Source organism: Plutella xylostella, chromosome 14 (genome assembly GCF_932276165.1).
Source record: "Plutella xylostella chromosome 14, ilPluXylo3.1, whole genome shotgun sequence".
Classification (NCBI taxonomy): domain Eukaryota; kingdom Metazoa; phylum Arthropoda; class Insecta; order Lepidoptera; family Plutellidae; genus Plutella; species Plutella xylostella.
The window spans coordinates 2,450,918-2,476,279 of record NC_063994.1 but is presented as its reverse complement, the minus strand read 5'-3'; the positions used below and the strand labels follow the sequence as shown (position 1 = coordinate 2,476,279).

Here is a 25,362-nt window from a genome sequence, read left to right as displayed (position 1 = left end):
TTATTCGCTGTTGTTATTTTGAGAATTTGCCTATTAACTTACTTTTGTTTTTCGTTTTGACAGATGTGCTTATATGTCATTATGACGGTTTTCTAATCAGCTGATGTGCCGCCGCCATTACAAAATTACTCTCGGATAAGCTCGTTACACGGTCAATTTTGGCGGTATAACATTTTATTCTTGGGATAAGCTACTTATCTTGGTTTCGGGTTTGGTAGAATGCAAAATCGGCTTACTCGCGAGTAACTGGTAGTTTACTCGTGAGTAAAAAGTTACTCGACGTTGGTCGAATCCACCCTTAAAGACATATGTTGTCATTTGATAGCTCGTTGCTTCAATAAAGCTGAAAAAAGCAGTATTTTTATAGTCCAACCCGCAGCCATAAAAAATAGGGGCGCTTTCTTAACTAAGGGTGTCTTTGGGACCCCAACTGCATTGCAATATTTCCCAATTTCGGAGCTCGCTGCAAGCCCGCATCTGTTTTACTAATTATAGCTCTTCCGTTATAAATGTACGCCCCTTAAAATCCAAACTGCATGTGCTGTTATTATACGCTGATAGAAGCCATAACTTAATATTAGGAAATAATCTAAAGAAATACTCCCGAATCCATAGATGAAGATTTTATCATTAATTTAGGAAAGGTTTACAAATGAAATTGTGATATACGAATTTTAACTTTTTGACTGATTTAACAAAGTAATTTGTAAACCTGCTATAAACTTATAATACCGTCTATGAATTAGGAGGATAGTGTGCCTGGAATATTTTTAAATGAAAGAACGAAAAAGGTTTTACAGTAAAAGAGCACGAAGGTGGATTGTCTCAAACCTCCTTTTTACGATGCGGATCATAAAGTAGCGGTACTGAGGTACTGGCCGCTTGCACAGCAGCCGGTCGGGAAAAGTAAAACGACCTGAAAAAAAAACTACCGTTCCATAAAACAATAGGATTCTCCGCGAAAACATTATTATGACCCAAGTTTTATAACGAAACTGCGCTAAATGTACTGGAAACTGCTAGCGTGCAGTTTGTTTGAACTTTTATAAATTCGCCCCTAATATATTGTGTAGACTGTAGACAGTTTTTAACTTACATTATACTTAATTTATTGCGCTATATTTCTATCCTGCTGAAAGTACTAAATGGGGACAGTACAAGACGCAAGAAGTAAGATACCTGACATTGTAAATACGAGTTTAATTTAATTACAACCATTCTTTTCGAACATAATTCGTACCTTGAGCTACTGAAGGCGACAACACGCATAGATAATACTCGGTGCTAAATCCACCGCTTTATTATACCAAAACACATTATTCGTAGTAAACAACTTTCAGCTTTCTTTCCCATTCTCACGTCTTCACAAAGCGGACGATCACAAAACTTATTAACCGCAGCTCTTCCCACGTTGCAATAGAAACCACAATCGAGCAACGCGATTAAAGCGCCACTATTTTCAACGCTTATTCTTATTACTCAATGAGCTTATTATTTGGCGGCGATACAGACCTCTATTGCTGTTGACATAAAGCGTACAATTGCTTGGAGGGTATGCTGTTGATGTTTTTAAGGGCACAGTACTTGGAATTCCCAGCCGCGGCCTCCCCTAAGCTACCTGCGCCCCGGTCTGAAAGGGCCTCAAGCGACCCCAACCCTCAGAATAAGCAACAAACCATGTGCGCAAGCGACGCCGAGCGGACGAACCGACATCATGTTCAAAATTTGAAATTTATTCTTAAATAGTTTTAGCGTAAAATAAGGCTGTGAATGTGAAGTGTTGAGTGCCAGTGTTTGTAAATAGTGTGTATGTGTGTCTTCCTGAGTGAGTGTGACATGGATCTGTCGGTGACGAGATTAAAGTATGAGCCGGATGATCTCGATGATGTTTACGACTTCAGCGAACTGTAAGTTTCAGTTGTTATCCTTGTGTGTAGGTAGTCATTTATTTTAAAAAGCCTTCAAGAGATCCGAGTGTGGGAATTATACTGAATTATGTTTAAAGAGACTTGTTTCCAAATATTGTTTGTCTTGAATGATGTGCTGATGATAGCGTCATCGGCTTTCTGTTTGGCCTGTGGTTGGTCTTGTGGGTGAACTGGGTTTGATTTCATAAATAAGTCATCAGACTCTTCCTCCGGCTTCCTCATCCACCTACTACCGGGTGTCTAATTGTCTATGTCTAAGATTGTCGGTCCACCGGTCTGATGGGCGTCCCACGCTATATTTGTATGTTCGTGGTCTCCACTCGAGAACTCTTTTACCCCAACGGTTTTAGGTTAGTTAAAGCCATATGATCAGTATAGGTACCTAATCAGAATTTTATCATAAATTTATCAATAGTTTTAGAATTAATTCTAGTCATAACATTGGAGATTATAAACTAGATTAGTTTGATAATTATTAAAACACCGTCATAACATTTTTATGTTTATAAATATCTATCGAAAATTTATTATACTTGTTTCTGTATGTATTTTAATAATTTTAAACATTTATAAAGTCTACTAGAACGCAGGTAAAGTATAATTAAGTTTCCGGAAGAGACTAGTTATAATTGTTAGTGAAGTGGTAAAATGTTTAACTCTTTGATCGCACGTAATTTACTAATTACACCTTATTACCTGCTCACCCTCCAAGTTATAATTACCATAAACCGCATAAAACCAACTGCATGTATTATATTATTTTCATACGAATACAATTCGGTAAAGTGCAACGAACAGTCTTCATAAACCACAATATTATTATTAAAAACAAATTACAGATGACTTTATCAGTTGCTGTCTGAATGATGATGAGAAATTCTCTTCATTACGTAGGTACCTCTTATTTGCGTGCGGAGAGGCCATTCAGTACTATAAATCTGTAGCTCTGAAGACATTGTTTGTGGGAGGACTGTCGTCCGCGGATTCAAGGATTAAGTAAAGAACGGAATAGGAAGAAAGCCATGTAAGAAAGTATGCGGTCATAGCTGGAGGTCTGTGTTTGCCTGGTGATGGATGCCCATGATACCTCATGATAATTATGGTACACGTCTATGTACACTATTGTACACGCCTATCCCTATATTCAATACTAGTCAAAGCTATCTCCAAAGCATTCCCCATACACGTGTATGCACATAAGACAATGTGGCAATAAACCATATGTTTGTAAGCACATAACAAGATCTGGCTCCAGATTGGAGCCTAGCTTTTAGCTTTATAGCCGCATCTGGAGCCAAGTCCACTCATTTGTGCACAAATGAGCACAGGCCTACATTACTACATAGGATAGTGGAATATGTGACAGTTTATTCTATATCTCCCGTACTTGCATTCCAGTTTAGACGCTGTTGTTTTAGGATTAAGGGCCTCTTTTGATTGAAACTGAGCCGTTAAGCATCTAATGGTGTAGTTTATTTGAAATTGTAGATGGAAGATAGGAATATCTATGTATATTTGTGTAAGTATACACATCTCTGTCGCTCTAGTCTGTTATACCGATTTAGTATCTTGCCTTAATATATTTTAGGCGCCGTAAGATGTAAACTATGGTGGGTGTAATAGGACCCCACTATCGATCCACCCACACTATTTACCTACGGCTTCCTTATAAGGACAGTTTAGTTTAGTTGATTGCATCTCAATTGATACTTTTGATAAATTAACTAATGGTGGCATAATTATCGGACCGCAACGTGCGAAGGCGGTGACACTGACCTTTTACAACCAATTATTCATTATTATTTACACAATACAGGTATTAATTAATTAACACATTGGCGTCATGTGATTTGCCACGTTACTCTGGTATTAAATTGATCTTCTCTTATCGTGTCATTGAGAAAGAGCAGAGCCAGACTAGCTTTTGTTACCGTGGTGATAGCCAGTCATAAGCGTCAGTTGCTGAATGCCCAGGGTGGAGCAAAAATCGTCGTCGTCTCGTCTATCATTATCATAATTAGCCCGTAATCATATCATCCACTGCTGGACAGACATAGGCCCGAAGAGCGCCACAACACTAGGTCTTCCTAGAGCTTCCTCATCCAGCCACAACCCCGACCACTTCATTTATTCCGAATATTCATCATCATCACAACTCATAAACCTTACAATGAAGGAATGGTTTAAGGTCCCGAATATTACTTCCGAAATACTCGTAGCCAACTAACCCTGACTTTCCTCCACAGCATCACAACACAAGCGACCGAGCCGCAGCGGCGAGCGGGCGAGTCGGCCCGGCAGCGGGCGCCAGCCACAACGACGGCGCACAGCAAGCAGGCTGCGGGCGGGGCCAACCACCCGCCCCAGCAAGGTACAGCCAAACGTAATGAACCCCTGTTGTTATATCCTCTAGTGTAGACCTGGGTGCTTTGGCTTTGGAGCTGAGAAGATGCTTGCATGCAGAGTGTTAGTTTAAGGACCATATTCTATTGAAACACCAGCTATGTGGCACAGCAAGGTACAGCCAAACGTAATGAACCCCTGTTGTTATATCCCGTAGCTTAGACTTAGACGTAGAGCCACAATAAGGGTGCTTTGGGGCGAATAGTTTAAGGACCTTCTTTTGAAACACGAGATATGTGACCCATAACTGGTGTCTCAAACAGTGTGAAGCACAGGCTGCGGGCGGGGCCAACCACCCGCCCCAGCAAGGTACAGCCAAACGTAATGAACCCCTGTTGTTATATCCTGTAGCATAGCGTAGACATTAAGGGCTTTTTCTACGGTGCTGGGTTGATTCTATGAGCCTGCATGCACTATGTGACAGCAACTATGTGACAAAGCTAGCAGGATGTGGGTTGGGCCAAGCATCAGCCCCAGCAAGGTACAGCCAAACGTAATGAATCCCTGTTGTTATATCCTGTAGCTTAGACCTTAAAGGGTGCTTTTCTATGGGGCTGGGCTAATGCTGTGAGCTTGCATGCAGAGTGCTAGTTTAAGGACCTACTCTATTGAGACACCAGCTATGTGACGCATATATGTGCACAGTAAGAAAGCTACGGGCGGTGCCAACCACCCGCCCCAGCAAGGTACAGCCAAACGTAATGAACCCCTGTTGTTATATCCTCTAGTCTAGACCTAAAGGGTGCTTCTGCATTGGCGGCGAGTTAGGGTACTTTTGCTCTGAAGCTGGGCAGATGCTTGCATGCAGAGTGCTAGTTTAATGACCATATTCTATTGAGACACCAGCTATGTGATAGTCTCCTATGTAGCTCCCAAAGCATGTGGGGTTATGGAGTAGGGACTTGTGTGCTTGTCAGTCGGTTCCTGCGTAACCTAATTCTAAATTAACCATATTTTATTCTGCCTATAAAAAATATGGTATTACTAAATATCGGTTCGCAGCACGAAACAGCAACCCGAAACGAAGAAAGCGTTCGCGAAATGTTTTATGCAAAATGTAACTGAAATCCAGAACATGTAGGCCCGAGGCGCGGTCTGCCTCGCTCGACCTCCGCGCATATCTGATGTGCACCAGAGGCTGCGGGGTCACTTTAGCTTACGATAAAGACGAAGTATCGAAGACTCTATCTCGTTGTATTAAACGTACCGATTGTATAACAGATCTACTTTGTATTGTTTTAGAAAACTAGACGTATGGCAGCTCTTTTGCGTCCCCTCTTTGTCTTTTTGTCAAACTATTGTAGCCTTCAAGGGACGCTACACTTTCTTGGCGAAATACGAAGTTTAGGACCACTGTCCACTGCAAACGGTTCGTTTAATGCAACGTGATAAAGTCGTGGTTACCGCTGCAGCACTCTGAAATAACGTTTTAGTAAAGCTAGAGTGAGCATTCCGTGACATAAATATCGTTTGGTGTCATATCCAATATAGGCGTTGGGTATTTTCAACGCGTTTACGTAATTGTTAAAAAAGACGAGTTAAACTTATCCATTTCCTTATCCTACCAGGATAACAAGAGATGGAGTACCACCATCCGTCAGTGTCTAGAGAGTTCTACCAATAGTTGTTTGTGCTTTGATGCAGTTCAACTTGTAAATAAACTAACTATAGTTGCTTTTTCGTTGATATTTTGTGTTCATGCAGCTCAGCAGTATGCCAACCACTTTGAAATTAATTTAATACGTTTTTCAAATTTATTTATTTATTATTTATTTATGGAAAACCAACAGTTACATATAAAAAAATAATTTAGACAGAAAATTATAACTTAAACCAAAAACAGTTTCCACTTATAATATAACTTAGATAGTTAAGACAGTTTAAAACATATATATATATATATATATAATAAGTATATTTTAATTTTAATTAACCTACCGATATACAAAAAAAAAAACATTAAGAATAACTTAAATTAGGTATGTCAGTCAGTATGTAAGTTATTTTATCTATTTTTAAATAAGGTATGTCAGTCAGTACGTAAGTTATTTAATCTATTTTTGAGAACATTGCTTGATAGCATAAATAAATCTAAATCTTTACAAACTTTATTACATAATTTACTAGCTCTGATAAGAAAAGAATTCTGAGAATAATTCGTTTTAGCATTTGGTATTGAAAACGTTAAACATGATCTAGTTAACTTAGCCGGACAATTAAAGTTAATCTTACTCAATAGAAAAGGTGTATCCAACAAATTGTTAATAATCTTATGCAAGAACATAATATCACTGTGCATTCTTCGAGTTTGAAGTGAAGTGAGCTTAAATTTTTCATCACCACATAATCTAAAGTTAACATATTTAATAAATTTATTTTGAATTTTTTCAATCATATTAATATAGATGTGATACTGAGGACTCCAAATAACAGAGGCAAATTCCAGCACACTCCTTACGTACGCAAAAAATAAAATTTTGTAAGTTGCTGGATTTCTGAAGTCCCTACATGATCGGAGCACAAAGCCCAGCATACTATAAGCCTTGTTAGTTATATGCTCAATGTGGGGAACAAAAGACATCTTCTCATCCAGAATGACACCCAAATCCCGAACTATCTACCCTTTGTATATTTTGGCCATTGAGATAATAAGTAGTAAACGTGGTGTTAGTTTTGCGAGAAAAGGATATAACATTGCATTTGGAGACATTCAGAGACAAATGGTTCACCGAGCAAAAGACACATAAATTATTGAGATCACTCTGCAAATTGGTACAATCCTGAGGCTCCCTGATTATTTTAAATATCTTTTTATCATCTGCATAGAGCAAGCAATCTGAATGATGTAGATAATATAATATATCGTTAACAAATATATTAAATAACAGAGGACCCAAATGTGAGCCCTGGGGTACACCAGAGTGGACTGGCACAAACGCAGAAGTAAATCCATTTATAGCTACAGCCTGACATCTATTACTTAGGTAAGATTCGAGCCAACGTAGAAGGTCCCCATGTATACCGACTGCTTCCAGTTTACGCAACAAATGAAAATGTGATAGTTTGTCGAACGCTTTGGAATAGTCAGTATAGACAACGTCCACTTGATGACCATCCTCCATAGCCTTCAGTACAGTATGGGTCAACTCGCAGAGATTAGTTTCCACTGATCGACCAGACACGAAGCCGTGCTGGTTGTTGATTATGGTTGGACGAATAAGGGGATAAATAATGTCGTAAATAATTTTTTCGAACAATTTTCCAAGGACACATAATTTTGAAATTGGGCGATAATCAGTGACTTTATGCCTACTACCTGTTTTAAAAATTGGAATTATGTTCGTCCTCTTCCAAATAGCAGGAAATATACCTTGTGAAAGTGATTTATTGAATATAATAGTTATAGGTATGTATAAAACACTAGCGCAGTTGACCAGAAAAAGGGGATGAATGCCATCAGGGCCCATACCCTTGTTAATATTAATGTTTTTAAGATATATTAGAACCTTATCCTCATTTAGGATGACTTTCGATATATCTAACTTTGAATCAATGTGAGTGAGGTCCGGTTCTATCGACAATGGAGGAGGTTTCTCATAAACCGATTGAAAGAAATTGTTAAACAAATCACAAATACCTTGAACATTGGCGGCTGATTGATCACCATATACCATACTATTAGGTAGTCCATTGCTGCTCTTTTTATTCTTAATAAAGTTCCAGAAAAATTTAGGGTCACATTTAATATTTTCTTCACAGTGGGCAATATATTCTGAGTAACATTTATTCTGCATAGCCTTTTGACGCTCACGAAGTAAGGAGAAGGTGCGATAGTCATTTAAGTTCTTATATTTTTTCCATTTTTTATGATATTTTAGTTTTTCTTTTATAATTTTTTTTAATGATTCGTTAAACCAGGTAGGGTATTTGTGTGGTTTTTTGATAACTTTAGTGGGTACGTGGAGATCAACAGCATCATACAACTTATTATAGAAATATGTGCAGGCGGAGTCCGGGTCAAGACAGGCTAACGCGTCGGGCCAGTCTGTTTCTGCCAGCCAGGACCTTACAGAAGTGTAATCAGCCTTGTGAAATAGTTTCACAGTTTTATTAGGGCATTTTAATGAGGGTTTGACATTGATATCAATTAAGATATCCAGAGATGGATGATGTCCATCCTCCTTTACTACTGGCATAGGGCATCTAGATACTGTGCACTTGACAGAGGACAAGATCAGATCTAACATTCTGGAATTGTTATTGGGTATTGTATTATATTGTAATAAATTGGTATAATTCATAAAACGATTCAGTTCTGTGACCAAGGGGGGTGATAAATTACCGAAAATTAATTTACAAGCGCCATCTGGAGACGGTTCCCAGATCGCGTGTGCAATGTTAAAATCACCCACTAACAAAAAATCATCATCAGGAAATAAGTTTCTTTGTTCCTCGATAAAATCTAAATACTTGCTTAAGGATGTTAATTGTTTATTACTCTGAAGTATATAACAACAATAAATACGTATACTCTTAAGGCAGTTACCAATGTCAGAGTACTCTAAAACAAGTCCCGTGAGCTCGATGTCGGGTAGAGAGCGGGGGTCGGGCAGCGGCGCCGCGCGCGTGCGGAGCGAGCTCCGCGCCGCCAGCAGCACGCCGCCGCCGCGGCCCACCGACAACCGCTCGTATGGCCTATCAGTACGGTAAACTACATATCTACTATCGAAAAGTTCTTCGTTATAAATACCAGGCAAAAGCCAGGTTTCTGTAATGCATATTAAATCATAATTGGAACTCAATATACTACATTTGAATTCACGAGTTTTCGTACGTAGGCCGCGTACATTTTGGTACAGTAGTTCCAGAGTCATTTTAAAAAGAAAACCAAAACACACAGCAAATAAATACAGTTAGTTAATGTATTTGATGGGGTCAGCGGGATCCTCAGAATCAAAACATCTTGTACATAATATATCATAACCTTATAAAACTTCGTGTCGAATATGCACAATGATATAATTACAAAAATTAAATTCACAATTGCTATTCTCAGACTATTCACATTATCAATAAAACTCATCATCAAACAATACACCTCATAACATGATTCAATGAAATTCCGAATACAGACAGACAAATTTAAAACAAAGATTATAAGGAGAAGTGAATTGCCTATACAGTAATTTTTTTTAAATCCTTGTCCTTAGAAATTGACAAAATCGGGGATGTTGCATTCTTGCGAACCAGTATTGTACAATTACGGACCCAGACATACTCGTAATTGCATTCAGAAGCAAGTCTCTTTGTTTCGCGAAGAAGATCCTTGTTGCGCAATGTTAGGTGATCGTTAGCAAATATCTTCACAGATTTGCCGTCAAAACCAAGTTCGGATGATTGCACAAACTTTTTTTATAAATTAATACTTATATCCTAAAGATCTAAATATTTGTAGCAACATAATTCGTAAGAAACTTTCAATTAACATTCTTCACGTGGCCGTCATACGAGTTGGATTACACAATTAATGGCAACTCCATTCCAATAGAAGTATTCACATATTATTATTTTTATATTATAACTTTCAATGTCATTCCACTTCTATTCTGTAATGCAATTAGGTGCAATGTGGCAGTAAATAAGTCAATGCAAGAATATACGAGAATTAAAGCCTTATTGTAGTTTTGTTCACAAAGGTAAAATTGTCAAATAGCGTAAATAGGTACCTACCTATGTATAGGTACCTATATACAAATCATATTTTATTTATTCTGGTGTCAGTATTTCTTTCATCATACGCTAAAATCTAGCGAGGCCTGGGACAGATCTGCCTCGTCATCATTATCAGCCCTTAGTCATCCACTCCAGACATAGGTCTCTGTGCAAGAAATTACACAAAAATACGCTCAACTTTTTGTTTGATAAAATAATGTATGGCATGTAAAAGACCAGGCCTATCCCACAATACCATTATGTATTTATTGAGGCTGAATTTGTTTAAATGGCCCGAATGCTATTTACATATTTATTTACATTATTGGTCGGGTCTGGTTACAAATTCAATGACATATTAAAGACTTTAGTAACGAAACAAGAATAACAAGTTATAGTACATTTTCTGCGTACTAAACCAGTGTTTATAAATAAGACTTGGACTTTAGTATTGGTAGTGTATTTAATAAATGAATATTACTATGGTGGGTAACACGATTTTGACTTCGAAACATTATCAAGATTTTGTTAAATATACAGGGTGACTTGGTTTAGTATACCCTTTTTGCAATATCCTGTAGATAGGTACATAATTATGTTTTCCCCGACTATTTGACGACAAAGAAATAGCCTTATTTTATCGACGCAATTAGACATAAAAGCGACTGTTATGCGCCGCGAAACACAAATTACAGCAAAAACGCGAACAATGTGTCGTTAAATCTCTATTTTTACCTAAAACTTACATAAAATATTAACCAAATCACAATGCAAGATAATATGTTCCTTCTTATTTATCAACTTTTTGTAATAATATAAGATGCCTGCCTTCTGAGAATGTACAAATGTGTAAACCTAAAATGCTTGTATTGCTGTAGTAAACTTGACGATATATTTTTTAGTCAGTGTTATAAATAATCCTGCATGGGTGTGGATAGGGTTAATATAATAGATTTATAATGTATGCTCTTGATAACTTAAACTATATAATGTATTTATAAATTAATTAAACAATATTATCTCACGCATATCATGATTTTATAAAGATTTGATAGTTTTGGTTTACAAGAGGACAAACCATGATTGTATTCACTGTTATTGTACTGTATCATCTTGTGGTGTGATGACAAGGATGCATATTTTTTTTATAGTTACAATTTTTCAGTCACCGATATTGTTTTATTATCTATATCTGATAATAGATTGACCCGATGGTACAGTCAGCTTAAAAAGTAATACACTCATCTTGTACTCACAAACATCCTATTTACTGATCCATTGACGGTTTGTTAAGTTTAATCTCAGATACTATATTGACAGATTCTGAACCGTTCATCAACAGTCGATTGTCCCGCGATTACGTGACGTATCGTTCTATTGGCGGGACAATCTACTGTTGATGAACCGTACAGAATCTGTAAATTTAGTATCTAAGATTAAAAAACAGACAGATAGCTACTTATGAAGCGCTTCTTCCGTACTGTAAATGACTATGAATACCTCATGAAAGTTCCTCTAACGTCATTCTCTTCTTCCCCCCAGGCTCGGGCTGCGGCGGCGATGGAGACTACCAGCTGGTGCAGCACGAGGTGCTCTACTCCTCGTCCAATAGGTAAGAGAAATTTCAAGAGTATTCTATGTACGGATGGTGGCTGATCGGGGAACGCACCGCTTAGTTTGATAGCGGCCGTAGGATCGAATCCAGGCTATGGTGTTTTGCTACATTGATTTATTTTGTGATTAAAGTAGGTACCTAAGTGTATTGGCATATAAGTAGTACGAGACGAAATTTAACTAGTTAGCTTTTATAGAGGATTAAATTATAATTTTATTTTGTTTTCTATTTAAAGTATAATTTTCTGATTATTTCCAATATTGAAGGGACCAAAAACAAAGTCCTTGAAGTAGGATTCCAAGAAGAGATTATTTAGGACAAGAAACTCATTTCGTAGATTTGTTTACCAATAAATGTGATTAGCTTTATTAGATTGCCTCCCCGCCGCTTCTGTTGACGAAAAGGTCAAGTACCTATATAAAGTTATTTTACTTCAATACTTCATCAATTTGAGTTTTACCTTTAATTTTAAAGGTCACTACTAAATTACTAAAGCCTATGTCCAGCAACTTAACCCACGATGTGCATCAAAGTTACTATTTTAGTTCGTTCGAGTTAAACCCAAAAATTCTATACGAATCCGTTTCAAAGCTACGTCTATAAATACCTCCAGGTCTATAAATACGCGTAGCACGTCATATAGCACGCTACGTAAACTGTTACTGTAATCTAAACCTTATCCCATAGGTACGAGGTGCTGGAGTTCCTCGGGCGGGGCACCTTCGGGCAGGTGGTGAAGTGCTGGAAGAAGGGCACCAACGAGATAGTCGCCATCAAGATCCTCAAGAACCACCCCAGCTATGCGCGCCAGGGACAGATCGAGGTATGACCACGTGCTGAGTGAGAGACCTTTTGCTGGAAAATACAAACAGCAATTGGTTGAATGATTCAATTTTCTTGTTGATGTTTTATTGCACTTGCAAAATCTATGATATCCGTATATGTGATTGATTATATCCTGTTATCTTTTATCGCGTTAATTCTGACAGGTCATTTATGCGATGTTGATTGGTTAATCCACTGTCGGATTAGGAAGCTCCTATCTAATATACAGCTATACGAATACTATTGTGAAAAACGATTATGGCATTTTTCAGCCATAAAGTATTGACTAAAATTCTATAAAAATAAATAAATAAATAAATATGTGGGGACATCTCACACACGGCCATCCGACCCCAAGCTAGGCAGAACCTGTGTTATGGGTGTCGGACAGCTGATATATCTACACAAATACATAGATAGATAGATACTAAATATAAATATCAACACCCAAGACCCGAGTACAAATATCTGTCTTTAAACAAATATCTGCCCCAGCCGGGAATCGAACCCGGGACCATCGGCTCAGTAGTCAGGTCACTAACCACTACGCCATTCGGTCGTCATATCATACAAATTGTTCTATCACAAAGAGCTCTTGAATACTCTTGATCCTGTTAGAACTATCTCTCACTCTCAGTAGCCGCTATCTTAGTAGGGCATTGCAAGTAGGTATATCTACAGATAGTCATAACACTAGGTCCGCTTACTTCAACTTGCGATCGAGGCTAGCTGCATTCATTGGCAAAGCACCCGAAATAAAGTTCCGGTCTAGATTTCAATGTCACTAGAACAAAGAATGCAATGTAACAAGTTCACGGAAATGAATACCAATCTAGGTATTAAAAGCTGTTTTATTAAGTTTTTAAACTAGTATAAATAGGTATGGTTTTTCAATCTAGTAGGTATAATGTTTAACTATTGTTTATCCCCAAAACGGTGTTATCCCGAGATTCCTGAGTGACTCACCGTCTACTCATCCACTGTTATGTGTTTGTTGGTTTGAAATAATGACGATGGACCTTGGAAATTGGTACGAGTATGTTATAGACATCAATAAATCTCGCTGATGTCTCTTTTCCGTAAGAATTTCCTTGATACTGAAAAAAAACTGTGATCAATAAAGCCACAAAACTACAGACAATCACGGCTTGGAACTTATCTATAAGTAGTAATGTTTTCAATTGGTAAAATAATGTTACATATATTGTTAGGGGTATCACGGCTAGATTTACATAACCATTTTTGTCTGTGTGTTCAAATTCCCACGGGATTTCACGGGAACACCTTTTGATATGAAACAAGTTACACAGATCGTACTACATCGCTTAATTACACGTCTGTGCAGCAGAAATGACATCTTCGATGAATGAATGAGACGGGCGACAGTTATTTAAACATAAATTGTACGTATTAAATACTTGTAGTAGTATATGAATTATACGCCGAGTGTATATTTATCTCTGTCTCGATTCTCGGAAGCTCTCAGCAATGCGGGTGTTTTGGAGCTTGGCAACTAGATTAGTATGAAATGACGAGGACTTTTCCCGAAATGATTTAGTAAGAGACTATAATCTGGGTAGCCCAATTTCTTGAGTGATTCTAAAGCTGTTGGTTATTTCCAGCTTAATATCGCAATTATTTATATTCGCCTATTTTCATAAGTTTTATGTTTTTCTTCTGTTTTTGCAGCCAAGCCCTTGTCTGAGTAGCTACGTAGATTTGAACAAAATACCTACCTGTCTGCCTACAAAAATACAACCTCAATTAATTATCTCCAGACAACAAACACACTCAAAAAGAGCCATGTTGTTTTTCTTAGTTCATCTCTAGAAGACTTGGCCCTTGTCCAGTTATTTTTGTTTACATTTGGCCGGCACCCGTGGCGCTGTCAGTCTCTCAAGTCTCTCAACATATCGGATGGCTCTCACTTATTTCACTCACAATAATGTGGCGTGAAAGATAACAGTTTAATTGAAAAGATAATTCGGGATCACTGTCCTACTTAAAGGCGTTGCTTTGATTTTCATTGATGTTGGAACGTGGAGTTTCTTTGCTAAGTGTTTTTATTGGATTTCAATCATGTAGTTAATGCAGGAAGGTTTAGTTTTGTTTCACTGATTATATTATTTCAAGTCAATTAGTACAGGTTTCAGAGAAAGATAAATAACCATCAACAATAACAATCCTCTATACTGATAAGCTACGAGTACACTAGTTGTCACAATGAAACTTGTCATTGATTTCAAATCTTTCTTTTAACTTTCTAGAGGCAAAACACCCTAAAACCCGAAAGATGCCACAGAGATACAAATAGCACAAGGAATCCTAGTTTGTGGAGCACGGAACCCTAAACTTAATAGGCAAAATGTTGGTTTTTGGGGATCATTTAGGACAAAATAGTGAAACAGAGTTTAACGCTTTGTAGAAAGGTATTCGTTTAATCAGCGTTAATTTTCTTAAAATAAATTTATATTATTTTAGAAGGTATACGTCCGCCATATTGAATATCGTGTAACAGAAATAGAGTCGGTCAGCGTCTGTAGCTGCTTATATAGGCTTAGGGTGGCGAGGTTCAAGAAAGTGATTTTTGCCAAATAATTTACAAATACCGACACAAACAAAGGTCATTTCATGCCACGTTTTATGCTATCCCTCATTACCCGTCACCTTCTCCACAGGTGTCGATCCTCTCGCGCCTCTCGCAAGAGTCGGCGGACGAGTTCAACTTCGTCCGAGCGTACGAGTGTTTCCAGCACCGATCCCACACCTGCCTCGTGTTCGAGATGCTGGAGCAGAACCTGTACGACTTCCTCAAGCAGAACAAGTTCTCCCCGCTGCCGCTGAAGTACATACGGCCGATACTGCAGCAGGTGTTGACTGCGCTGCTTAAACTGAAGGTAAATAGACGTGTTTTCGTTCGATCGTTCAGTGTTTGAGACAAATAGTCGTGCTTTTATATAGGCCATTTGTGAACTTTTTGAGGCATTAATTCGTTATCCAAGATGGTGGCGATTCATTCACTCACCAATGTCAATCCACGCTGCGCTCTTTACCCGAATACGGAAGATAAGAGCGCTCTTTACTCCAATACGGAAGATTAAAGCGCTATCTCAACATTCAGCATCCTCCCTACTCCATCGACTCTTGGTGCGTCTAGTTGTCTCGCTCGCACTCTCGCCTCGTGCGGCTGTCTCGCTCGCACACGTGCCTCGTGTTCGAGATGCTGGAGCAGAACCTGTACGACTTCCTCAAGCAGAACAAGTTCTCGCCGCTGCCGCTGAAGTACATACGGCCGATACTGCAGCAGGTGTTGACGGCGCTGCTTAAACTGAAGGTAAATAGACGTTCGTTCACTATACAAATCATTCATTCGGTCTCCAAGATGGCGGCGATTCATTCACTCACCATAATCAATCAACATTGGGCTCTTATCTCCCGTAAGGGAGATTTACGGAAGATAAAAGCTACCTTTAGCATGTTCATTCGTTTTTGGAGACATTCATTCGGTTTGCCTATTGCCTATTCAAGCCCTACCTAAACTGAATTAAAGGTCTGGATGTCATTCACAAGATGACAGTCTTTCGTTCACTCACAATCAATGGTGGCAGCATATTTGAACTAAATATTATTTATATTCGTTTGCTGTGCATAATGACCTCAAACCCAAAATCTCTAGCCACCATTATACCTAATCACCACCTATTTAACCAACCCCCCTCTCCCCCCACAGCAACTAGGCCTGATCCACGCGGACCTAAAGCCGGAGAACATCATGCTGGTCGAGCCAGCGCGCCAGCCGTACCGCGTGAAGGTCATCGACTTCGGCAGCGCCTCGCACGTTAGCAAGGCAGTGTGTAATACGTATTTGCAGAGCAGATATTACAGGTTCGTACCTTATAACTTATAACACCTTTATTTTCAATTGGGTTTGTACTTTATAACTTATAACACCTTTATTTTCAACTGAGGCTAAAAAAATGTAGACATAAGTCTGTCCATGTATTCATGCCAAATTTCCGTTGGATTAATTGAATACTCATAAGCAATGCAACATTGTAAAGACTGTTATAAGCTATTTTGTAAGCTGAGTGAACACCTTTTTTTGTGATTTTGTGGGATGTCCCAAACGTGGCAATATTGACCGTCATGAAATGAACAGCAATGTTTATACCTACATATGACACAATACTAATAAACACTTGTGCTAATCTATACCTAATCCGCTAGCGTGTTCATACTTTAGTATTATTTTGTGGTTATAAAACTATATCCCCATCATCTTAACAAAAACCTTCTCCACCTCCACAGAGCACCAGAAATAATCCTCGGCCTGGCCTTCTGCGAAGCGATCGACATGTGGTCCCTGGGCTGCGTGGTGGCCGAGCTGTTCCTGGGCTGGCCCCTCTACCCTGGCTCCTCGGAGTACGACCAGATCAGATACATCTCGCAGACGCAGGGCCTGCCCACCGAGCACATGCTCAACAGGTGCGTGGTACAGGGTGTCGCATAACGTTCAAAACTAGCGACATGAAATAAAACCTTGTTAAACTAGTGTCTAATACGTATTTTGACAGATTCATAAGGCGTTTAACAGTCCTAAATATCTGTTATAACGGTGTAAGCTTTTATGGTAAAGCCCTAAGTCGCATAACTTATAAACGGCTAAGCCGATTTCGATAAAACGATAATAACACTCGGAATCTCATTACCTATGCAACTAAAAAACCAAAACGAAAATCGATTCAGCCTTTTCGGAGCTACGCTACCACATACAGATACCCAGACATTGAAATAAATTCACTTGAATTTGACAGACACATTGCAACGGACTGCAATTCAACTGTAAATTGCAGTTGAATTTGCGTTAAGTCTAAGGCGTGAAAGAAGTACACATAATACCATAAAACAATAATATGTTTTCTATTTCCAGTGCATCAAAAACGGCCAAGTTCTTCTACCGCGACGTGGACAGCACGTACCCGTTCTGGCGGCTGAAGACGCCCGAGGAGCACGAGGCGGAGACCGGCATCAAGAGCAAGGAGGCGAGGAAGTACATCTTCAACTGTCTGGATGACATCGGACAGGTAAGCAAGCTTCCTGCAACATCTGTTAAAGTTTGGCTGACTGAAGGTATAAAGGTATATAGTGCCTGTAGTTTATGACCGAGTCGTCGAGAGCTACAGGTCACTATAATTATGTCAAGTAGTTTAGAAAATGGGTTGTGTATCTATAAAAGCCATAATCGCTTGTGAACGGCATCAAGGGAAACAGGGAGACACCAGGGAAACAATCTATATCACTGTGTTAAACGTCCACAAACGAACGGACGAGATATAGACCGGGATTGGTCAAGTAAGCAAGCTACTTCACTATCTCTAACGTCCACAATCGGATGCACCTTCCGTTCTGGAGGCTGAAGACGCCAGGTTCAGGAGGCAAGGAAGTACATCTTCAACTGTCTCGACGACATCGGACAGGTAATGTAGTTAGACCACTCACACCTTCTATCACAATAACAAGTCCTCCTGTCAGGACCCTAATGTCCAGTCAGATGGGGACGCGACGCAAACTTGTAACGATAATTAGCAAGTTAGGCCGCTTACTTTGGTTAGAAAGCAAATAGGGCGCGATAGCGACGCAACGTAAGCGTTCGCCCTAAAATATATTTAACAGCGCTGTTTTACGTGTAGTTTTTGGGTTAGTACCGTTTATAAAAGTTGTAAAAAGTGTCATGATAGTGTCCACTAGAGGCGCCACTTTATATGCGAGAAAACATGAACTTTTTTCGTTTTAAGTAATTGTAAAATCCTGTAGACGTACTACGAAGAGAGATAATAATATTACATTTCATTGTCAATGTTTGTGTTTAGTCGCACTAGTTAATCGTTTCTGTAATTTGTTACACGTTTGTTTTCTCAACATGAATTCATGAAAATAAATATGTTGTTTCCAGGTGAATGTCCCGACGGATCTTGAAGGAGGCCAACTGTTGGCTGAGAAAGCGGACAGAAGAGAATTCATTGACTTACTCAAGCGAATGCTTACCATGGACCAGGTATGTATACATATTACTAATCACTTACATAATGTACTAGATCTATGAATGATAAGTAATTATTAAAACATCCTCCATGTTTTTTTGTCGAGTTAATTGTCATCTCAGATCAGAATAGACGGGGTTGCATGGCATCTTTATCGACGTTGATAACCTCCCTAACAGCACATGCTTAACAATGTGTAAAACGCGAATTGCTGTGTACACGTACATCTACATAAAAATGCCGCAATCGCAACCGGGCCAAGTGCCGATAGTTATTGGTTTTAAGACTATGGCCAAAGTCTTCACATCACCATCATCATCCTTCTATCGTCCACTGTTGAGGCCTCCTTTTTTGTACGCCAATTCTTCCAGTTCGGTGCTGCTCTGGTCCACTGCTTCCCCTGCAGATGTCATCGGAACATCTAGCAGGTGGTCTGCCAACAGCTCTTCGTTCGTCTCTATTAGGCCCCCATCTTTACATAAATTTAATATTTGTTTATTCACACACTTGCAGGAAAGACGAATAACGCCGGGCGAGGCTCTGAACCACGCGTTCGTGACCCTAGCACATCTAGTGGACTACGCGCACTGCAACAACGTCAAGGCTTCCGTGCAGATGATGGAGGTTAGTACTGGATTAAACTAGTTGTAGTGTCGGCAGCAAGCACTAGAGCTGGATTAGAGATGACATGGACAAGGATAAGGAGAAAGAAAGAAAGAAACACTTATTTGACCCACTGGCGGTAAATTAAACGGAAAATGATACAAAACACCAACAAAATACAGAAAAAAATACAATAAAAAAACAAAACTTCTATCTTCAGAAATTTCTATCCCAGGTTTAGTTCAGAGATAGATAGATAATATTATACGTCATTTGGGGTTGCTCATTCCGTAGTTTCCGTACCAGTAATTTTGACTGTACTACTAATTAAAAAAACTTCTGATTGCACGCATTAAGAAGCCTTGAAAGAGCCTATGTACTGGATCAGATGATTTGGAGAAAGACGTGATGGTTTGAAGAATCTGCTTATCAGATCCACACTCATAGGTGGCTCGGGGCTTGTCGGAAGATTCGCCATAATCCTTAATTGACCATAAACACCTCACAAACATTCTCTAATTCTACCTTCCTACCCCCAGGTATGCCGTCGCTCCGGCTCGGCGGCGGCGGTAGGGGCCGAGTACGCGGGCGGGCTGGCCGCCGCGCCGCCCCCGCACCTCGCGTTGTCGCTCAACCAGCCGCGACACTCGCAGCCCTATGACAACCTGGTACGTAGCAGTGAAACTTGGCCATTGATGATAAGAAAGTATCTTCTAGTTTGAGCTGAAGGGCTAGTACGGGGCGCATTTAAGACGTGACAAGAGTTTTGCATCGCGCTCACTCACATTGCGCAGAACTTTGTCACGTCTTAATGGCGGGCCGTGCTACAGGGCCTGGTCCGCTATCGTTAGGCATGACGATGTCAATGATCGATCCGTAGCACGGAAATGTAGCAGCGCGCGACTCAGGACGGTTACTCTATACTAGAGATGCCACGAATATTCGGCAACTATTCGGTATTCGGCCTATTCGGCCAGTTTTTTTCAGTATTCGGTATTCGGCCGAATAGTGCGTACTATTCGGGCCGAATACCGAATAGTAAATCATATAAAAAATGACTTGTTCTTTAATCAAAATTTTGTATTTATTTCCAAATCACAACATTTTATTACTTAAAATTAATCAGTAGTAAGTTGTGCTGGATAAAAACGAGCATTTCAGCATTTTTTGGTAGCCCACGATTGCGCTTTTCATTGTAACCATCCTCAGAAAATAACCTCTCACTATAAACGCTACTTCCAGGTGAAGAAAGATAAGTTTTTGCAAATTTCAAAAGGTTCGGGTATTGTTTTATGTTTGCTGACCACCACTTGTAAGGATCGGCCATCCGATCTAGGCGAACTATTATCAAATAAAAATTCAACTCGTTTGCCACAGCATTCTGCCTCCTAATAATTAGCATTTCTCTCAGTAGCGACTTCTTCAAAGCAGTTCCAGGAACAAAAAAAGCAGGTTGTAGCGCCGAATATTCGGCGGCCGAATATTCGGCGCTTCGGCCGGCAGCGTCGCCGAATATTCGGTATTCGGTATTCGGCCAATTCACTATTCGTGGCAACACTACTCTATACTGACGAAAAATTAAAAACAATGAGATAAAGGCGTGGCTCGCGCAATAGAGCTCGGATACTTAGTTTTTCGTCGTATTCAGTGATCTCCCAGGCGTCGTCATCCCATCACCATTAAAATGACGTGACATGACGCACAAAGCTGAAATAAGGAAAAGGCAAGGGAGAAGATGTTCGGCGCATGTTTTTATGTCTAGATTTGTATAAGTCTAGATTTGTATAAGTGTCATGTAAAGATTAGATATATAACCTAATAATTGTACAAATATAAGGCAGAGAAATCTGACCACTCTCACAAGCATTGTTACTATGAGAGGGGGGTTAGGTTTCTCTGCACATGACCGTGCCACCTGATTCTTTATAACCCACTAACTAATTATTTTTCCGCCCACAGTACCAGCTGTACGGGGGCGGGCGCGTGGCGGTGGGCGGCGCGCGGCAGTACGCGACCCGAGCGGCCGAGCCCTTCCCGCACCAGTTCGTGTCCTCCATACTGTGCCAGCCCGCCTACCAGGTAACATATGCTACAGGGGAATAAGTAATATTAGAATATTGTCAATACGCAAACAGACAAAATGTATTTGTAGACGACGCCGCGCAACTGTAAACTGCACATATAACCGTAACGTTAACGTAAAGGGGTCGCCTCTTTTTTCTTCTGTCATCCAGTAGAACGCGAGTTCGCGAACACCTTTACGTTACGGTTATATGTGCAGTGACCATAAGAATAAATGACTTAAACTTATAAATGCCCTAGAGAGTACTTCGCCAAAAGGTGAGCCATTCAGTCGGAGACTTCGTTGTAATTTGTACCTAATCACCATAAGCGACAGTCTATGTGTTCAGGTAATTATCGGTCGGTCGGGGTTCCAGTTTTCTATGCCTACATACATACATAAATCTGGCTCCTTTAATCTTAGCGCAAGAAAGATTGTGTAATAACTGTTTGTTTACATTCGCAGGTACAACAGCTGGCGGCAGCGGCGGCGGCGGCGGCCGCGCACCATCAACACGGCGCTCACGGGGTTAGCGGCGTCACGGGCGTCGGAGAGGTCAGTAATATTAATATTACGTAATATTATATACCATGGTATAAAGCCACGAGACTAAAACGCTTATCTAGCTATAAGAGAAGCAGCTCGAGATGTTTCTTTCGCCGTTTCTTTGACTAAAAAACTTCTATCTACAAGAGAAGTAGCTCGAGATGTTTGTTTCGCCGTTTCTTCTAATAATAACTAATGTTTCGACAAATAACCTGTAAATTTCTACGTCGAATAAAGAATGGGTCTAATAACAGCGAAATTTTACACGAAGTTTCAAAAGGAGGAGAGCAAAAGTTGTTCAGAATAACTCCATGGGTCCCTCCGCTTTCTGAATACTTATGGAATTAAACTGTAAATATTATTATATTTGCACTTATTAATATATTTTGTCCCCCCTCAGGTCGGTGAATGGCGAGCGCCCCTACTCGTCGAAGGCGCGACACTGGAACCAGACGTGTGGGAGCTGCACCACCACCACCATCATGCTGCACATAAGAGGTAAATATTAGTGATGGGCCGAATGTGGTTTGAACCGAAGTTCGGCTTCGGCCGAACATTCGGTAAAAGTTAAAAGTTCGGCCGAAATTCGGCCGAACATTCGGTCAATTTGATGCTTTTGTAATGTTATTATATAGAGTAGAACTTCCTCAGTAAATGTACTAAATACTGAACTACTTTATCAATTGTCGATGAGATCCCGAAGAAACAAATACAACTGTTCTATAAATTTTAGTTTGTTAATCATGTCAGTATATTTAACATTACCATTCTATTATATTTTATCTGTGGAGGTGTAGATACATATACATACATAGAAAAGAAATACGTCGCTGACAAAATTCCACACTGTATTTCATACAAAATTGTAAAAATAGGTGTGCCGAATGTTCGGCATTTAAACCGAATTTCGGCCGAATATCGAAGTTCGGTTAAACCTGCCGAAGTTCGGTTGAACCGAACGTCTACCGAATTTCGGCCCATCTCTAGCAGTGGCGGCTGCACCTCAAGTGCGCCCGTGCAACGCACTACCATTTAAAAACCTTCTAAATATGTACCTTCCTTCTTCCTATACCATACTAGGTACGTCTAAAAAAACTTCACAAAAAATACCAATATAACAACCGTAATACCTACCCTAAACAGAAATTAGGTACATAAATCTGATTATCGTTACGAGTTAAAATAAACCGAGCCGGCCTATTTTGATTTCTACTGCGAAAGAATTAGATCTTATTTTTGCTTGAACAAAACCGGCCTCGTGCGCTCGGATTGTCGCACGGAGCGAGCTCCTACATTAGTATGAAACAGGATGGAAATCGCCCGGCGCGTGAGACGGAAGATGCTCAGTACAAACTGTATGCAGTTCTAGGATAAATTCGTGCGCCGCACGCGACCGGACATTGCCGAAAGAATACGAATGACGCCACGGGAATCGGGAGGCGCGGGCGGCGGCCTTGACCGGTGCAGTGGCGGTGACCTACGAACGATACACTACACTTGTCATGTCATTCGCGCGCGAATACGTAATTAATTTATTTGTTACTCTAATTACTTATTAACTAAGAAAGTAGTAAAGATTTCGTGAGTGTGTATGTGTGTGTGAGTGAAAATAAGTGCAAAATACAATATTGACTTCATAAAAGGCAATATTTAGGACATTTCAAAATAGACTGGACATTAAATCTGCTGGGCCGCCTCGGCCTTTTCTCATCTTAAAACAGGAGTGCAAATAAAACAGAAAATAAAACTTATAAGTACTTATACCTGAATTTTCAAAAGTGAAATGTGCAATAAAAAGAAATTGTTATGTGGATGTGAGAGACTAAATGCTTTATTTTGCTTTCCGTGTGTTGTTTTCGTTTCGGCAAAGAAGCAATTTCGCGTCAAAAAAGGAATAAGGTATAATATACTTATATTTTTTTTCACTTCTAATTGTAATAATCTATTTTTCATGCAAAATTTACTAAACCCATAAAGTGCACCACCGGGTATCTGAGGCACCAGCCGCCACTGATCTCTAGTAAATATATTATTTATACAACTACAGCATATTTATGTTATTTAATATTCATAGTTGCAGCTGAAAAAATAAAAAAATGTATGCGATGATAGTTCTTCGTGGCCGTTCTGCGTCTTCCAGGGTTTTGTTTGGTGTACCAAGTTTGATCCGGTTTAATGCGACCGCACCCTGGTGTAAGAATACGTCAGTTAGATGGGTCTTAACCTAATTGACCAGAAGGCCTAGCACGAGGCACAATACGCGCACGTCGTCAATTCAATACGTGTCGAAAGTTTTCTCTCGCGCTCACTCACATCATCCGTCTTCAAGGGCGAGTGCGACGGAAAACTTTTGTCACGTCTAGAAGTGCGCGTCTTGTGGCCCGTGCTAGGCATACAGGGTGCGTTAGGAGTACCTATTTTTTGTAATCAGCGGTAGAATCTGAATTTTCACCTCTTGCGGAGACTTTTTGTTACGTCGTTGACTAAGTAAGATATACCGTAATGTAGAAGGTAAGCTATCTGACGGTGTTGCTTGTCTGCAGATCCACCAAGCAGCAAGCGGCCCCACACTATCAGCTGCCGCATCAGACGCACCAATACAGGTCTATATACAAACAAGAGTGTGCTCTGTAAATTGTAGCTTGATTCATTTGACAGGTGCATTGAAAGTGTGAAATAAAAAAGGCATTTATGTGCAAAAATATGTAAATTTTCTTGGTAAAATCTATTTATTGTCATATAGATAGGATTTATTTAATGCTATAAGCATTTTATACCGGGCAACCTGTCAAAATAATCAAAACATATTTTACAGAGTATACACACTGTCGTTAGTAGAGCTAGCCTTTTCCCTCGATTTTTCCTTATCCGCCCTTATCCTTATTGTGACTGTATAATTTCTATCTTCTTATCCGTCTTCTATCAAACAACTGATGGGCTAGCACGGGGAGCGAAACGCGTAGGTACATCAAGACTTGGCAAAAGTTTTACATCGCACTCACTCACTTCGCGTGACGGAAAACTTTTGTCACGTCTTGAGCGCGTCTTGCGCCCTATGCTAGCCCCTCTAAATTCCCCAACTCACCCCACATGTATCACAATTCCAGCATGTCCAGCACGGGCGGCAAGAAGGAGCCGACGCAGCTGTCGCCCGTCAAGAAGCGGGTGAAGGAGGGCACGCCGCCCTCGCGCCCGCGCGCCCACCACCATGCGCACACACAGTTAGTATAATAATAATATATTATATGTTGTTTGGAACAAATTAGGTTGTCTGGAACAGATCCCTATAAGCGATAAGATCGCCTTTTATATCCTAATTAAGTTGTAATACACACGCACAGGCTAGTCATTATTTATTAGTAGTTTTCTTGTTTTAAATTGTGGGATAAAAACAATTAAATGTGCAATAAATGCGACCCCGTGTCGGCAAACGGCGTGTCGGTCGCCCCCCCAACCCGTTGGTCTGATGATCTGCGGAAGGTAGCGGGAAGCCGCTGGATGCAGATGGCGGGTGACCGTTTGGGGTGGCGATCGTTAGGAGAGGCCTATGTCCAACAGTGGACTACAGAAGGCTGAGAGAGAGAGAAATGCGTAAAATCTAGGATGTCTGCTTACTTCATATGCTAA

At 39.9% G+C, this 25,362-nt stretch overlaps 1 protein-coding gene across 6 annotated transcripts in view; it reads left to right on the top strand.

Moving 5' to 3' along the window:
* Positions 1-25,362, top strand: part of LOC105383806 (homeodomain-interacting protein kinase 2) — an 85,264-nt gene that overhangs the window by 55,817 nt on the left and 4,085 nt on the right. For 2 of the 6 annotated variants that reach the window (XM_048625359.1, XM_048625357.1), the window contains exons 4-18: positions 4,175-4,311; positions 11,586-11,655; positions 12,346-12,481; positions 15,162-15,380; positions 16,214-16,368; positions 16,792-16,968; positions 17,414-17,567; positions 18,437-18,538; positions 19,038-19,148; positions 19,667-19,795; positions 21,087-21,206; positions 21,655-21,744; positions 22,136-22,233; positions 24,279-24,338; positions 24,843-24,956. In XM_048625359.1, coding sequence (XP_048481316.1) covers positions 4,175-4,311; positions 11,586-11,655; positions 12,346-12,481; positions 15,162-15,380; positions 16,214-16,368; positions 16,792-16,968; positions 17,414-17,567; positions 18,437-18,538; positions 19,038-19,148; positions 19,667-19,795; positions 21,087-21,206; positions 21,655-21,744; positions 22,136-22,233; positions 24,279-24,338; positions 24,843-24,956 — 1,872 coding nt within the window. Of the gene's footprint in view, positions 1-4,174; positions 4,312-11,585; positions 11,656-12,345; positions 12,482-15,161; positions 15,381-16,213; positions 16,369-16,791; positions 16,969-17,413; positions 17,568-17,918; positions 17,961-18,436; positions 18,539-19,037; positions 19,149-19,666; positions 19,796-21,086; positions 21,207-21,654; positions 21,745-22,135; positions 22,234-24,278; positions 24,339-24,842; positions 24,957-25,362 lie in introns of all 6 variants that reach the window. The other 4 variants (XM_048625358.1, XM_048625361.1, XM_048625360.1 and 1 more) reach the window with 4 other exon arrangements.